Here is a 15,118-nt window from a genome sequence, read left to right on the forward strand (position 1 = left end):
TCTCCCTCGACAATCTAGAAGGTTCGTTTTGCCCTCAGTGCCAGCCAACCCGGGCAGGACCCTCCAAGAAGACACCGAGGGTCCCAGAGGACCAACGCAACAAGCCAGCAAATGCTGCCACATCTCTGCCTGCGGGGCGGGGCGGGGTGGGAGGGCGGGGTGGGGTTGGACCTGGGTCGGGGTGGGCATTTTTAACTTCAGAGGCCGCCCATCCGGCGGTAGGCCATCCGTGTTTTCTTACTGTTGATGTTTCCCGCCTAAAGGACACGTTTGGGAAGTGCTTGTCCATTCCTAGTCGCCCGAGGATGACCCCCCCGTCCCCATAGCCTCTGCTTCCCCCCCACCCCCAGGTCTTCCGCATTCTGTCGTCACTCGTGCACCAGCCCCAGCATCCCGGGCCTGCTTTCCGCTCCCTTCTCCACCATAGCTCGTCAGCACCAGTATCTGTCTTCTCCGGTTTCTGTACAAAGTTGCCATAAAAACTTTGAAAATCGGCCCGAGAACGTCTTCCCCTGGCAAGCTGGGACTCCGGAGCGGTGACGAACGAGGTCTCTGAGCTGTGTACAACCGCAACCCTAGACAGGACAGTGGCCGGCTCTGCGGGACACGCCCACGCCGGCTGGCCACGCCCACACCACCAGCCAGGAGCGTCTAGCCACGCCCCATCCACCAATCAGGAACTTCTAGCCACGGCCCCTCCCATCAGCCAAGAGCCTTCACTGGCCACGCCCCCACGTCCATCAGCCAAGCTCTCCCATTCGTCACGCCCCTGTTTATCAGCCACCAATTCGCCCACATCCTAGAGCATCCTGGCAACCACAGAAAACGGGCCTTACTTTGCCTGAGCCACACACAGAGCGCTGGGGTTGGGGTTTCTTCAGTGGTGACAAGGATGGAGCCAATTAAGACCTTATCAGCCATACAGAGGCACTGGGAGTTCATTTCCACAGCAAAGGGGAGATTGGGGAGGAATTAAAAGTGCAGACAGTTGATGGCGTCTGATTTGTATTTTCAAACGTTCCTCCAGCCGCTTAAGCGATGGACCAGGGGTCCAGGCCACAGAGAGGGTGGGGGCTGGTTGGGGTGACAGGAGAGGGGGGTAAAGAGGGGTGGGGGGGACCTGTCAGACCTGTCAGGAAGGAGGGTGTGTATCCAAACAGAGAAGCCAGGGAGATGTTGGTGGAAGGACCATGTGGGAGGGCTGGGGACTTGCCACAGCCTGGAGCTTAGGGGGTAACAGAGGAGGGGGTAGAGAAGTAAGCACCCAGACTTGACCCTGTGGTGCCCATCCAGGAGCCCGAGGTGGAGAGGCAGTAGGTATGCAAGAGAAAAAAAGAGGAGAGCATCTTGCCACCATGCATGCCAAGAGGGCTTGCAGGGGTGGAGACACCCTATTCTAGACCCTGTGCTGAGCTAAATCTAACACCAACCCTGTGGATTAAGGAAGGAACAGGAGCAGGTATGGTGGTACAAGCCTGTAGTCCCAGCTACACAGGACACTGAGGCAAGAGGATTGAGTTGGAAGTCAGCCCAGGCAAAGCTGGGGAGACTCTGCCTCAAGAGAAATATATGAACAAAGCGGTTGTGGGGAGGTGGGCTCAAAGGATAGTGTTTGCCTAGCCCGGGCAAAGTCCTGGGTCCCATCCCCATTACCTACCCTCCAAAATAAAGGAAACTGAGGCTCAGAGATATAAAGCAGTTTGTCCTACATCCCCAGGAAATAAGGCCAGAGATGGGACAGGTTGAGGCTCAGGGAGCAATAAAAAGACATGGAGTAATAGCAGGAAAATGGACGGGTCTAGGACAGGAAGGAGAGACAGCCCAGGGACAGAGAGGTAAGAACCATGACAGATTCTTTCCCTACTTTCCAGAGGACATACAGCGCCAGGGCTAGCAAGGGGTGCCTTTAGTAGCCCCAGAGGTAGCTTCATATAGTGACTGTCTTTAGCTTGCCTCAGTTTCTGTTTCTGAGAAATGGAGTGATAATGCTCTCTGAGGTGCTGGTGTTCCAACTGTGGGCTCACTTTCTCCTCTCTCTCTCTCTCTCTCTCTCTGTCTCTCTCTCTTTCTCTCTCTCCTGTCATTCTAGAACAAGCGGCCTCAAAAGACACAAAAATGAAACTAAATGCAGTAGCTTATGCCTATCTATAATCCTAGCTTCTCAGGAAGCAGAGATCAGGACAATTAGTTCCTTTCCAATAGTGTCCATAGGGCAGATTGCATTATTGCTCGTTCAATTCTGTTTTCCTTCCCCATTCCCGCCCTTTTGAAGTCACAAGTGGCTCTGTGACTTGTCTCAGCCAAGGAAATGAGGGATGTGTGACCCCCTTCTGGGTAGAGGGCAGGCAGGTGTGGTAGCACACACCTGTAATCTCAGCCCTGGGGAGGCTGAAACAGAATGATTGCTAACTCCAAGGCAGCCTGGGCTGCATAGTGAGACCTTGTCTTAACCACAGTTACAAGATACAAGCCAGGCGCTGGTGGCTCACACCTGTAAATCCTAGCTACTCAGGAGGCTGAGATCTGAGGATCACAGTTCAAAGCCAGCCCAGGCAGGAAGGTCCCTGAGACTTTAATCTCCAATAAACCACTCCAAAAACCAGAAGTGGTGCTGTAAGTCAAGTGGTAGAGCGCTGACCTTGAGCTGAAGAGCTGAGGGACAGCGCCCAGGCCCAGAGTTCAAGCCCCATGACTGACAATAAATAAATAAATAAATAAAATAACAAGAGGATACAAGGTTTTCTTTTTATCCATCTGAGATGGGAGGGGCTATTTGTTACTGCAGCACAGCATCACCTGTACTGATCTATGTGTTCTTCCCTTACAAAGTCCAGAAATCAACTTCCAATGGGTGTGTGTGCCCAAATCCAGACAGGTGCTGAGGGAACCATCTAGAGGAGTCCTTGGCATCTCCCAAGATACCTGGCACCTTCTCCTTGCTCTCCCCTTCCCCCCCTTCCTCCCTGTGAGGAGGAGGGAAGTTAAAGTCAAGGCTAATGAATTGCAAAGGGCAGGGGTGTCAGCAGAGGAGGCCAGGGCAGGGCTGGAGGGAAGAGGCCCAGAAAGAGGAGGAAGCAGAGGCCAATGGAGCAAGATCTGGGGACCAGGGAAGCCCCAGAGATACACAGAGACAGAGACAGAAACAGGGGTCTGAGAAGCTGGGAGAGAGGCGGAGGCAGAGGGCAGGGCTGCACCCCTGCACCTGAGCACAGAGCCAATGCGCCACACAGATATGGAGAGACAACGTGACAATGATGGAGGGGAGGGGGGAGAGGAGGAGGAAGGAAGCAGCTGGCAGAGGAAAGTGGACCCCGGCAGAAAGGACAGAGGCGGAGGAGGAGAAGCTGGGATGGGGGAGGGATGGCTGTGGGGGCAGGGGAGGGGCTGATGGTTTGGCTCTGGGTGACAAATGAGCCACCTGAGTCACTGGTTACCATGATGGATGGCCAGGCCAGCAGGCTAGGGAGGCGGGGGTGGGCACAGGGGCCCCCAAGATAAATGTTTCCTTCTCCTGGAGCCAGGCCAGAGCAGGGGAAGACCTCGGGCACAGGACCATTTTGCTCGTAAAGGGCCAGGCAATGGGTATAGGGGGAGCCCAAGAGTCAAATGTGGGGGTGAAGAAAGGCACAAAGAGCGAGTAAGAGAGAAGCAGAGGAGATCTGTGAGAAGCCAGATGGACCAACAGACACATTCCAAGCAGACAGATGAGACAGAGGAAGGATGCCATCGTCCGCTGTATTCTAGATGGTGGGGATGGGACAGCCATCTTGAAGAAGAAGAGCAGGAGAGGGCAGAATCACTGACAGAGACAAAAGGGCGAAGTCCAGAGCCTTTGCTCCCCCCAGCATGACATACATAGCCCAGGAGTCTGGGCTGGCGAGGAAGCTGCGGGGAGGCCTTGAAGAAGGTGATGGAGGCCTGACCTAGGGCATCCCACCTGGAAAATCGGGGTGAGTGGGGTGGGCACCACCCACCTGAGCTGCACACACAGGAAGCGGCCCTCAGAGAGTGTTCACACCTGCCACCTTGGGGCACAGGCCTTTCACGAGCAATGGCAAAGCCTGGACAGCTCCAGCGCCAGGCATGCCAGGGAAAATCCAGCTGTGTAAAGAGGGGCATCTGGGGTGAGGAGGCCCAGGAGAGGAGGCTCAAGAAGGGACAGCAGGGGTGTGTGTATGTATGTGTGTGTGTGTGCTTGTGTGTGCATCACATACACATACTCTGTGTGCACATGTGAGAGCACGTGTATCTACATGCATTGTGCACAGGAATTGTGCGTGGGGGTGGATGGATGCCCACACGTGTGTGGGTGTTTTGCACGTGTGTGGGTGGTGCCAGTACATTATGTACATGGGTGGATGCGTGTGTAGTGTGCGCCATGCCTGTGAATGCATGGGTGTGTATGCACACATGTGCACATATGCATGCGTGTGGGGAGAGAGAGAGAGAGATTGAGTCCCAGAGAGCAGCAGTACCACCTCCTCCCTCCTCAATTTCTCTCCTCCCTGTCCAGCCTCCCTCCCTCCCATTAATTACAAAGATTTATACCCAGCTCGCCCTTGTATGGGGCCGGAGAATCCTCCTGAGCTCTCAGCCAGGACAGAAATAGCCCTGCAGTCCTCATGGGCCTCTCCACCCACCCCACCCCCTTTGCACCCCTCACCTCCCACACCGGCTTGGGGGACAGGACGCTTCCTTTGTTCAGAGGATGTTGCACAGCTGTCCAGGACAGAGAGGTTCAGCGCACACCTAGATCCCAAGACACAGATGCAGGCTGGGGCTGCAAGCTGCTGCCCCCCGCCCCCCTGCTTCCTGAGTCTCTACTGAGGGCAGGCAGGGCAGCCAGATGAGCTTTGTATCTTTAATTAAAAAGTGATTCAAATTAATTTTCTGCTCCAGAACCCCTATCTAGGGGGCGGAGATGATGAGGGGACTCTCCAGATCTCTTTTCCTCCATCAGCCTTAAAGGCCCAGCACCTTCCACAAGAGGATCAGGGAGGAGGGAGGGGGAAAGAGTTGGGGGGGGGGTGAAGAAGAGAGGACTGGGGAATCAGCCACAGCTCCTCAGAGGCTTGACACCTCCCCTACAGCAAACCCCTCCCATCCCTAGGACCTGGCTACAGAACCCCAGCTGGCCTGGAACTCATCAATCCCCTGACTCTGCCTTCCAAGGGCTGGGATTAAAGAGGAGCACCAAGACACCCAGCCAGCCTGCCCCTTCTTACCCCTCCCCCCCATCGGCTGAGAAGGGGAAGGGCCTATGCGGGATGGGTGCAGACTCTCGATTTAGGGGATACCCTGGAAATGGCTGCAGGCCAGGGTCAGCAGAGTGTCCAGGGCTTCAGAGTACAGAGTCAACTCAATAGTTGCACAAGTCTGGACACGTGACTAAAATAGTTTCCAAGCTTGTCCTGGGAACTGGTAAGAACTGCGCACCTCCCCCTCCGTGTACCCCCAAACACGGTTCACCTAGTTCCAGAGATTCCACAGGCTCCCTGAGAGCGCTGAGGACACAGGAAGCAAAGAACCTTCTAGAAGGCAGGAGTCAAAGATGAGCAGAAAGACAGAGGTGAACATGTTTCTGTGCACAGACAGAGACACACGGACAGGACCAAAACCCACACTGTCCTTGACAGAATGTGCCAAGGCAACAAGAGATCATAAAACCTAGGAGAGGTGAGAGAGGGAGGAAGAGAGAAAGGAAAAGGAAGGCGGGGAGGGAAGAGGGAAAGGGAAGAGAGAAGAGGGAAAAGGAGAGGAGTAAACGAGGGGGGACCAGATGGAGGGTGGAAGCTGCAAGGAGCAGACTGGGGGTCCTGGGAACCTGAGATTACAAAGCGTGGGGGGGGAGAATCGAGAAGAGGGAGGGAGAAGGCAAGAAGGGATAAAAGCTGTGGGGGAGAGAAAGAAGGGGTGGCCCCTCAATGCCCCGACCCACCACATCTCCCTCACCCCCTTCCTCTCTCAGGCCCGGTCTCCAATACAATCCTTAAGCCCCGCCCCTCTACACCCCACCTCCTAAGTGTCACTTCCTTAATCAAGCCCTATCCTGCAATCCGCCCGCCCACCACGCCACGCCCTCTTTATGTCCCTTCATGCCACGCCCTCTCATACCTCGCTCCTCTCATGCCACGCCCTCTATGCCTCCCTTCTCTCATGCCCCGCCCCTCACGCCCCTCCTCTCGCCCCGCCTTCCTCATACCCCCTTCCCCCTCATGCCCCTCCCCTCTTATGCTCTGCCCTCCTCACGCCCCTCCCCTCTCATGCCCCGCCCTCGCACGCCCCTCCCCTCTCACGCCCCTCCCCTTGTATGCCCCGCCCTCGCACGCCCCTCCCCTCTCACGCCCCTCCCCTTGTATGCCCCGCCCTCCGCACGCCCCTCCCCTCTCACGCTCCGCCCTCTTCACGCCCCGCCCTCGCAGCCCCTCCCCTCGCACGCCCCTACCCTCACACGCCCCTCCCCTCGCACGCTCCGCCCTCCTCACGCCCCGCCCTCTGCACGCCCCTCCCCTCTCACGCCCCGCCCTCCGCACGCCCCGCCCTCCGCACGCCCCTCCCCTCGCACGCCCCTCCCCTCGCACGCTCCGCCCTCCTCACGCCCCGCCCTCTGCACGCCCCTCCCCTCTCACGCTCCGCCCTCTTCACGCCCCGCTCTCGCAGCCCCTCCCCTCGCACGCCCCGCCCTCGCACGCCCCGCCCCTCGCACGCCCCGCCCTCCTCCCGCGCCGGCTACCGGCGGACAGCGGGTTAAGCATCTCAGCGGAGGAACTTCCGGATGTGACCACAGAGGGAGAGGAGAGGAGCGCGGAGCGGAGCGCGGAGCCCCGGCACCGCCGGCCGCCGCCCCCGCCCGCGCCCCGGGTCCCGATCGTACCCTCGCGGGCAGCTTCGCTTCTGCACCCCGGGGCCGGGCCGGGGTCGAGACGGGGCGCGGCGACCCCAGCCTGCGCCTTCACTGGCCGCGATGAGCCCGGGGCTGTGACCCGCCCGCCCCACCTCTGCCCGGCCTGCCAGGCTCCGCCGCCGGGAGGCCGGGCTCCAGCCCATGGCCCGGAGGGTAGGTGGGCGACCCCTCCTCCCTGCGCGCCCCTGCTCCCCCGACCCTCGGTCCCGGGGGTCCCCATCTCAGGCCCTTCACCCCTCACCCTTCCCCTGCTGCCCCCCCAGGCTCCCTCTCTTGGAGACCCGCACCCAGGGTGAGGGGTGGGGACTGGTCCAGGAGGGGGGGCGCGGGTCAGGGGGTGGGAGACGGGGAGGAGGCAACACCCACTTTGGCTGGGGGCCCCATTCGGTGGGCGGGCGACTAGCAGCAGGGAGCAGCCGCATTCAACTTCGGGGTTCTGGAGAAGTTCAAGAAGGGGTTGGAGGAGAGAGAGAACGACAGAGGGAGGGAGGGGGCCAGACCCGGCAGACGGGGGTGAGGGTCCCCAGTCCACCCAGGCCTCATCCCGCCGTCTCGGGACCTCCTGGCTTCCTCGCCCTGGGCCTGGTGCTGGAGAGCGCCCTGTGGCCCTGGCGCGTGGGCCTGTCTCTTTGGGGCCCTTGGCCCACGTGTGTTTGGGGGTTGATGCTGGTTACTGAATGGGTGCTCAGCTCTGCTCAGTGTCTCATTCGTTCATGCTGGGGTATATGTGTGTGTGGGGGGGGGTTCTGCTGACCTGTTGTAGATCATCATATGTGCACATGTGACTGGATTGTATATGGCTGGGGGGAGGCAGCAAGTATAGGGGTGTGCGGCAGGTAGAGTGACAAGATGCCAGTGTGCATGACTGACAGACACACTTGTGACCAGCGAGCCTGTGCGCATGTGTGCATGTCTGTGTACAAACAATGGGGAGGTGGCCCCTCTTGTCTCTCCTTATCTCCCTCGTCTCTTGGTCTTTAGATCTCTCCACCCTCTCCTCTCCCTGAGCCCCTGACCTGTCTCAGGCTCTTCCTCTGGTCCTCTTGTCACACTTGCCCTTCCCCCCCTCCCGGCCACAGGAGCAGGAAGGACCCACGCAGACAGCTCCATAGAACACAGGAGGCTGTGGACAGAGAGAGCGTCTGTGGGTGACAGGGTAGAGGGCTGAATCTTGGGGTGCTGACTCCCCAGAGCTCCTCCTTTTGCTTCCCCCCAGTACGACGAGCTATCCCACTACCCAGGCCTCGTGGACCGCCCGGCAGCCTTGGGTGGCTTCCCCCAGACAGCACCCCCGGCCTCTGGTCCCTACGGCCCACATCGGCCTCCCCAGCCCCCACCCCCAGGCTTGGACAGCGAAGGGTTGAAGAGGGAGAAGGACGAAATCTATGGGTGAGTGAATCTGGGGCCCAGATGATGTCCCCAGGCACCCCTCTTCCCTCTGACTGTCTCTCCATCTCACTGTGTGTCCCAAGGCTGGCCTTGATTTTAAGAGTCTCTCCATTAAGCCAGGAGCCAGTGGCTCACGCCTGTAATCCTAGCTACTCAGGAGGTGAGATCTGAGGATCATGGTTCAAAGCTACCCCAGGCAGGAAAGTCCCTGAGACTCTTATCTCTAATAAACCACCAGAAAACTGGAGGTGGCGCTGTGGCTCAAGTGGTAGAGCGCTCGCCTTGAGCTGAAGAGCTGAGGGACAGCACCCAGATCCAGAGTTCAAGCCCCACAACTGACAAAAAAAAAAGTCCTGCCTCAGTGTCCAAGTGCTGGTACTACAGGCATGAGCCACCTCTCTCTGCCTGTCTCTCTCCATCTCCATCCCCCAGTCTTCTCTCTGGGTCCCTTGTCTCCTCCCACTCAGTCCATCACCCCTCCTAAGCCCTCTGCTTCCCTCTCCAGACACCCACTCTTCCCTCTGCTGGCCCTGGTCTTTGAGAAGTGTGAACTGGCCACCTGCTCACCCCGCGATGGCACCGGGGCTGGGCTGGGCACCCCTCCCGGAGGAGACGTGTGCTCCTCAGATTCCTTCAACGAGGACATCGCTGCCTTTGCCAAGCAGGTGAGTGGGCCTGCTTGAGCCAGAGGGGCGATGCACAAGAGAGGGGATCGCATCAGATGCCTCTTGTTCCTTCCCAGATCCGCTCCGAGAGGCCACTGTTCTCCTCCAACCCAGAGCTGGACAATCTGGTGAGGACCAGGCCGTCCCCACCACTGCCCTCCACACCCTGGCGTTGGCTGTGACGAGGGAGGGAGGGTGGGGAGGAGGAGAGAGAGGGAGAGGGGAAGCAGAGGACGAAGGAGAGAGACATATGTTGGCGTCTCCATTTCCTTGAGTCCCAAGCTCCCATGAGGCTGTCCCTGTGGGCCCAGCCTTTTCGCAAAGGCTTCTGGGAAACGGGGTTTGCCAGTGTAGGGTGGGGTCCGCACAGAGGGTGGGCAGGTGACATGTAGAGCTTGGCACTGCCTCAGCCCTTTTCTTTCCCTCACTCTTGTTCTCCATCTCTGCCCTCGGCTCCTCCATACCCATTGTCCTCATCTGCTTTGTCCCCCTGTCCATCTGTCACTCTGTCCCCATTTGCCACTTGGGCCTTGTCTGTCACTCTGTCTTCCTGTTCCTCTGTCTCCCTCTCTCCCCAGATGATCCAGGCCATCCAGGTGCTTCGCTTCCACCTGCTGGAGCTGGAGAAGGTGAGGGCTTCTGGCCTGCCCCATGTCACCTCTTACCCCTCGCCCCTGTGCACCCCAGCCCTGGCCCCCTGGGTGCCCCCCCCAGTACCCCGGTGCCCCCCCAGGTCCACGACCTGTGCGACAACTTCTGTCACCGCTACATCACCTGCCTCAAGGGGAAGATGCCCATCGACCTGGTCATCGAGGACCGGGACGACGGCTGCAGGGAGGACCTGGAGGACTACTCCTGCACCAGCTTCCCAGACCAGGTGGGCGGGGCGCTGGATGTTGCCTGGCAACTGGGGCTGGGCCTGGCCCGCCATGGGGCATGCATTGAGCATACTGCACACATACTGCAGCCATACAGCAGCGTTCCTCCTCCCCTACCCACACCCCAGTGTAGAAATGGGATCCACAGAACACCAGGTACTGCTGGGAAAACTCAGATACGGTCACACTGGACTCCAGGACAGCAAACACACACACACACACACACACACCCCGTAACCCTAACCCCGATTGCTTCTAACTCCACTCACGGAACAGCCAGCCCAGCATCTGCCAGGACCTGTCCAATTCATCTGCACAGACTTAGAAAATAGTCCTACAGGCTCAGCTAAGCAACAAGGTCAAGTGGAAGGGCAGGGGGTATGGTGACACATGCCTGTAATCCCAGCATTCATAGAGATAGGAGGATGAAGGGTTCAAGACCATTTTGGTCTACCAACCACAATCTGTCTAAAAAAAAAATACATACATAAAACCCTCCAATGCCAAGATCACATGGCAGTCAGTCTCGGTTACACTCGCCCTGCAGTTTTGTTGACTTAAGACCCCAGACACAATCACAGCAACCACACAGGATATAGCTGTGTGGAGTGGACAGACAGCGGGAAGCCATGGGGACCAGTCAGGCCAGGCAATCACAGTTCCACACAGCCAGCAGTGACCCAGCATGGCATGAAGTCAGACCCGGACAGCAGCTCTGGGTCAGAAGCACAGGCCTTGCAGAGGTAGATACACAGGCCTTCAATCACCCACTGCCTGGCTCCAGGACCACCCCCCACCCTGCAGCCACGCCCTCCCCGGGGACAGCCACTGTGTCCCAGGATCTCAAGTGAAAACACCCACACTCAGGTCACATGCAGTAATGTGCCAGTGGACACTGTCAGGACAGAGCCTGGAGTTGTGACACAGGTCTGTAGTCCCAGTGCTCGGGAAGCAGAGACAAGAGGACCTTGGGTTCCAGGCCAGCTGGGGTAAAATTAGCCTGCCTGAAAATAAAATACAAATACAATAGGGCTGTAGTAGCCAGGCGCTGGTGGCTCACGCATGTAATCCTAGTTACTCAGGAGGCTGAGATCCAAGGATCACAGTTCAAAGCCCCGAGTAGAAAACTCTTATTTCCAATAAACCACCAGAAAACCAGAAGTGGTGCTGTGGCTCAAATGCTAGGCCCTGAGTTCAAGCCCCATGACTGCCAAAACAAACAAAAAAGAGCTTTGGCATAACTCAAGCAGCAGAGAACTTGAGGCCCTTGGGTTCATTGCCAATAAAAGAGACAGAGACCGAGACAGAGACCTAGGCACAGCCCTAGTTCCTTTATATGCAAGCCTGAGACACTACAATCATGGAAAACAGGAATTTGAGCTTCTTATTTATTTATTTTTTTTCTCCTTGAGTCCAGTGCAAACTCATTTAGCAGCAAAATCTGACCTGAACTAATGAGAGACTATTTATAGTCGTTATTTATTCCACTCAGTTAAATATTCATCCATTTTGCTACAGGAGGGTTAATGAGTCTGATGTGGTCGGCTGGGGTGGGGGTGGAGCCGGGCATGGCTGCCCTCCACCAGCTTCACCTGATCCTCACACACCTCTGCTCCCAGGGTGATCACTGTAGGCCTCAGTCTCATTGACTGCCCCTCCCCCCCCCCCCCACCATCCCAATTCATGCTCTATTTCCCTGTTGAGAACTCAGGCAAAGAGAGGTGAGATGACTCATCCAAGATCACACAGCCAGGAAAGAGGAGATCTAGTAAAAATGTGTGTGTGCATGCATGCACATACTTGCACTGCTCCTAAGGCTTGAACTCAGGGCTGCATGCGCTTCCTTTTTGCTCAAGACTGGCACTCTACCACTTGAGCCACCACAGCACTTCCAGCTTTTTGATGGTTAATTGGAGATAAAAACCTCATGGACCTCCCTGGATCTCAGCCTCTGAGTAGCCAGGATTACAGGTGTGAGCCATCAGCATGGTTCCCCCAAGTCTTGATGTTGATGTTCAGCTCTCTTGTTTTCTAGAATAATACATGGATCAGAGACCATGAAGACAGCGGGTCTGTACACCTGGGGACCCCAGGTCCATCCAGTGGGGGCCTGGCCTCTCACAGTGGGGACAACTCCAGCGACCAGGGTGAGAAACTTGAGGGGTGAAGAGAAAACCTGGGAAAATGGATTTGAGGATTGAAGTTAGACTCCAAGGAGGATTTCCATAGAAACAGCTGACGTGTGGTTTCTTGGGTGACAGACTGGGGCCCGCTCTTCACCATCCACCGCAGTATGCCTATCATTCCCCCTCCCCCTAGGAGACGGGCTGGACACAAGTGTGGCCTCTCCCAGTTCTGGGGGAGAGGATGAGGAGCTGGACCAGGAGCGGCGGCGGAACAAGAAGAGGGGAATCTTCCCCAAGGTGGCCACAAACATCATGAGAGCCTGGTTGTTCCAGCACCTGTCGGTGAGCCCAATGCCCAGCGGGGAGAGGGAGGCGCTGCCCACGATCCCCAAGATGGGAGATGGGGGAAAAGGGTCAGACCTCAGCAGTACCTGTGTGCCAGGTGCTCCCCACCCGCCCCCCATCCCAATGTATCCCGTGAAGGAGGGAGTCAATATTGTTTCCACTGTGCTAATGGGGAGACTGGAGACCAGGGTGGTCAGGGGATGCGCTCAAAGTCACACAGCCAGATGTGGGTTCAAATGCAGGTTGTGTGGCCTCAGCCACCCCACCACACAGCTTTATGGAGAGAGCTAGCTATATGAAGACCGGGGAGACTGATGGGGAGACATGGGGTTGCCCTAATCAGTGAGATAGCCGGCAGAGAGACTGAGTCACGGGGTAGGGGGATGGATTATGGGAGAGGAGCAGGGGGTCTCTGACACAGGGCCTCCGCTGCCAGCCTCCACCTTGCTGGCCTCCCGGGGAGCTGGCCAATTAGGCCCTAAGAGCTGGAAGCTGCGGGGGAGGGGATTTTGCGGTGTGATCACGACCCGAGCTTGGCTCTGGCAAAGCCTCAGAGACTCAGGGGCAGACCTGGGACCCCGAGCCAGCCGGCTGCTCCATCCGGGGCTCGGGCACACCAGGCCGGAACTTGGGGATCAGATGAGGCCTGGCAGGAGGGTGACTCTCTCGCTGGTGGCCGCAGCACCCGTACCCCTCGGAGGAGCAGAAGAAACAGTTGGCCCAGGACACGGGCCTCACCATTCTGCAAGTGAACAACTGGTGAGCCAGGACCCGGACTGAGGATGGGCGGGGCTGGGGCCGCGGTGGGCGGAGCTTAGACGGAGGGTGGGTGGGGCCTGGGCCGAAGTAGGGCCGGGCCGCGGGTGGGCGGGGCCGAGACCGAGGGTGGGCGGGGCCCGGGCCTAAGCATGGCGCGGCCGCGGGTGGGCGGGGCCGAGCCTGAGGGCGGGGCCGCTCCGGCGCTGTCCGTGGTGCTGAAGGAGGCCGCGGGCCGCGCGTTCCCCGGCCGCCTATGCTCTCGGTGGATCCGGGCTCGGTCTTCACACCCCGTGCCGTGTCCACGGCCGCTTCCAGGTTCATTAACGCCCGGAGACGCATCGTGCAGCCCATGATCGATCAATCCAACCGCACAGGTACAGGGTGGGCGTGATCAGGGCATCAGAGGTGGGTCCTGCCTCCTCCCGCCCCACCCCCGGCTCAGCCCGCACCCCTGACCCCCTCCGCAGGGCAGGGCACAGGCTTCAGCCCCGAGGGCCAGCCCGCGGCCGGATACACGGAGATTCAGCCGCAGCACCCGACCGTCCGGCAGCCCGGTAAGGCCTCGCCCTCGGGCCGAGCCACGCCCACAGTCTGGTCCCCCCAACTCCTTCCAGGAATAATTCAGTGGGCCTCTCGCTCTCAGCCCACCACCACCTTCTTAAAGGGCCAGCGCCTGCTTAAAACATGACTCGGTCTATCCTGGTAGAGGGATCCGGGGTGAAGAAAGGGTGGGAGTTACAGATATCTTGGGTAGGAATACCACCAACTCCTCTCTTGTCCTCCAGGATCCGCGGGGATGAGTGTGACCTTGGAAGGAGAATGGCACTATCTATAGAGGCTGGATTCATTCAGGAGACGGTGAGTGGCCGGCTCCCTAGACTCCGGTCACTCTCCAAAGGCAGGGTCTCTTAAGATTTGGTGGAAGATGGGTCACCCCCTCGCCTATCACTCCACCCCTTCCCATCCATTCTTGCATCTGTGCACACGTTCAGCCATCTGTATGTTCTACCCACCCACCAATGCACCATCCCACCCAGACAGGTGGCCATTCAGGGTGGGCTTCCTAGAGGAAGCCATGTGCAAAGTCTTCCTCTGTCCCTGCTGGGATGGTGGGGGCAATACCCCCAACCTGTTTTTTTCCTCCTCTGTGCCACAGGCCCCAGCCTGTGAGCACCACAGCCTTGTGAGCACCAGCCTTGCACCTAGCTCCTCCTCACCGTCCTCACCATGCCCTCTAACTTCAGGACTCCAAAGGCCTCTTTGTTCAACTCCTACCTCCCTGGGGCCCCACTGGGACATGGGGGACACTCCAGGCCCTGCCCCCCTCTTCTGCTTTTGTGCTTGGGACCAAGCTGAGAACTGGGTCAGGGTTTGCAGAAGACGGCGGCTGGGGGCCCCACCACCAGGGCAGAGAAGGGATTGGGGGGTGCACTAGGACTATCGGGGAAGGAGGGTCACCCAGGCCTGACCTTTGGGGAGATTCTGGTATCTTCCCACCACTCCCTTGCCTCCCTCATCTCTCTTCTCTAATGTCTTCTACTTTTTTTTTTAATGATAAAGTCTTAAAAACACAACGTCACCAGAGTCCTGCTGTCTCTTCTAAGATTGCAATTCTCACACATCTGAGGTTCAAGAATCTCCAAAAATAACTGCTAGTCTTTGTCCTGCTGTTAGCCCTGTGCATATCAGTTAGCTATTGCAATGTAACAAGCTTCCCTGAAACTTGGTAGCTCAAAACATCAACTGTTACTAAGTTCATTGTGTGGCAGGGTGGCATTTTAGGCCTGGCTGGGCAGCTCTGGGGGCTCCCTCCCATATTTTTTTTTTGGGGGTCCGGTCGTGGGGCCTGAACTCTGGGCCTGGGCACTGTCCCTCAGCTCTTCAGCTCAAGGCTAGCACTCTACGACTTGAGCCACTGCACCACTTCCGGCTTTTTTTGTTCTGCTTATGTGGTGCTGAGGAATCAAACCCAGGGCCTCATGTATACATGGCAAATGTTCTACCACTGAGCCACCTTCCTAGCTCTCCCTCCCATATTTGTGTAGCTCCCAC

The 15,118-nt window shown here is 58.0% G+C and overlaps 1 protein-coding gene across 4 annotated transcripts; it reads left to right on the top strand.

Annotated features, from left to right (window-relative positions):
* The first annotated feature begins 6,809 nt into the window (after nucleotides 1-6,809).
* On the top strand, nucleotides 6,810-14,640 carry Meis3 (Meis homeobox 3). Of its 4 annotated transcripts, XM_042700474.1 has the most exons (13): nucleotides 6,810-7,057; nucleotides 8,121-8,293; nucleotides 8,799-8,958; nucleotides 9,036-9,086; nucleotides 9,537-9,587; nucleotides 9,692-9,835; nucleotides 11,872-11,983; nucleotides 12,156-12,304; nucleotides 12,990-13,066; nucleotides 13,382-13,440; nucleotides 13,534-13,620; nucleotides 13,852-13,924; nucleotides 14,223-14,640. In XM_042700474.1, exons 1-12 carry the CDS (start codon nucleotides 7,046-7,048, stop codon nucleotides 13,899-13,901), a joined length of 1,125 nt encoding a protein of 374 aa, XP_042556408.1. In that variant the 5' UTR covers nucleotides 6,810-7,045; the 3' UTR covers nucleotides 13,902-13,924; nucleotides 14,223-14,640. The 4 variants fall into 4 exon arrangements, with proteins under 4 accessions (XP_042556408.1, XP_042556407.1, XP_042556409.1 ...); XM_042700473.1 differs by having other exon boundaries at nucleotides 13,852-14,640; XM_042700475.1 differs by having other exon boundaries at nucleotides 12,159-12,304; nucleotides 13,852-14,640.
* The last annotated feature ends 478 nt before the right edge of the window (nucleotides 14,641-15,118 follow it).

The sequence above is a fragment of the Dipodomys spectabilis genome, unplaced genomic scaffold (assembly GCF_019054845.1).
Source record: "Dipodomys spectabilis isolate Male_0828 unplaced genomic scaffold, ASM1905484v1 ptg000266l, whole genome shotgun sequence".
NCBI classification, from domain to species: Eukaryota; Metazoa; Chordata; class Mammalia; order Rodentia; family Heteromyidae; genus Dipodomys; species Dipodomys spectabilis.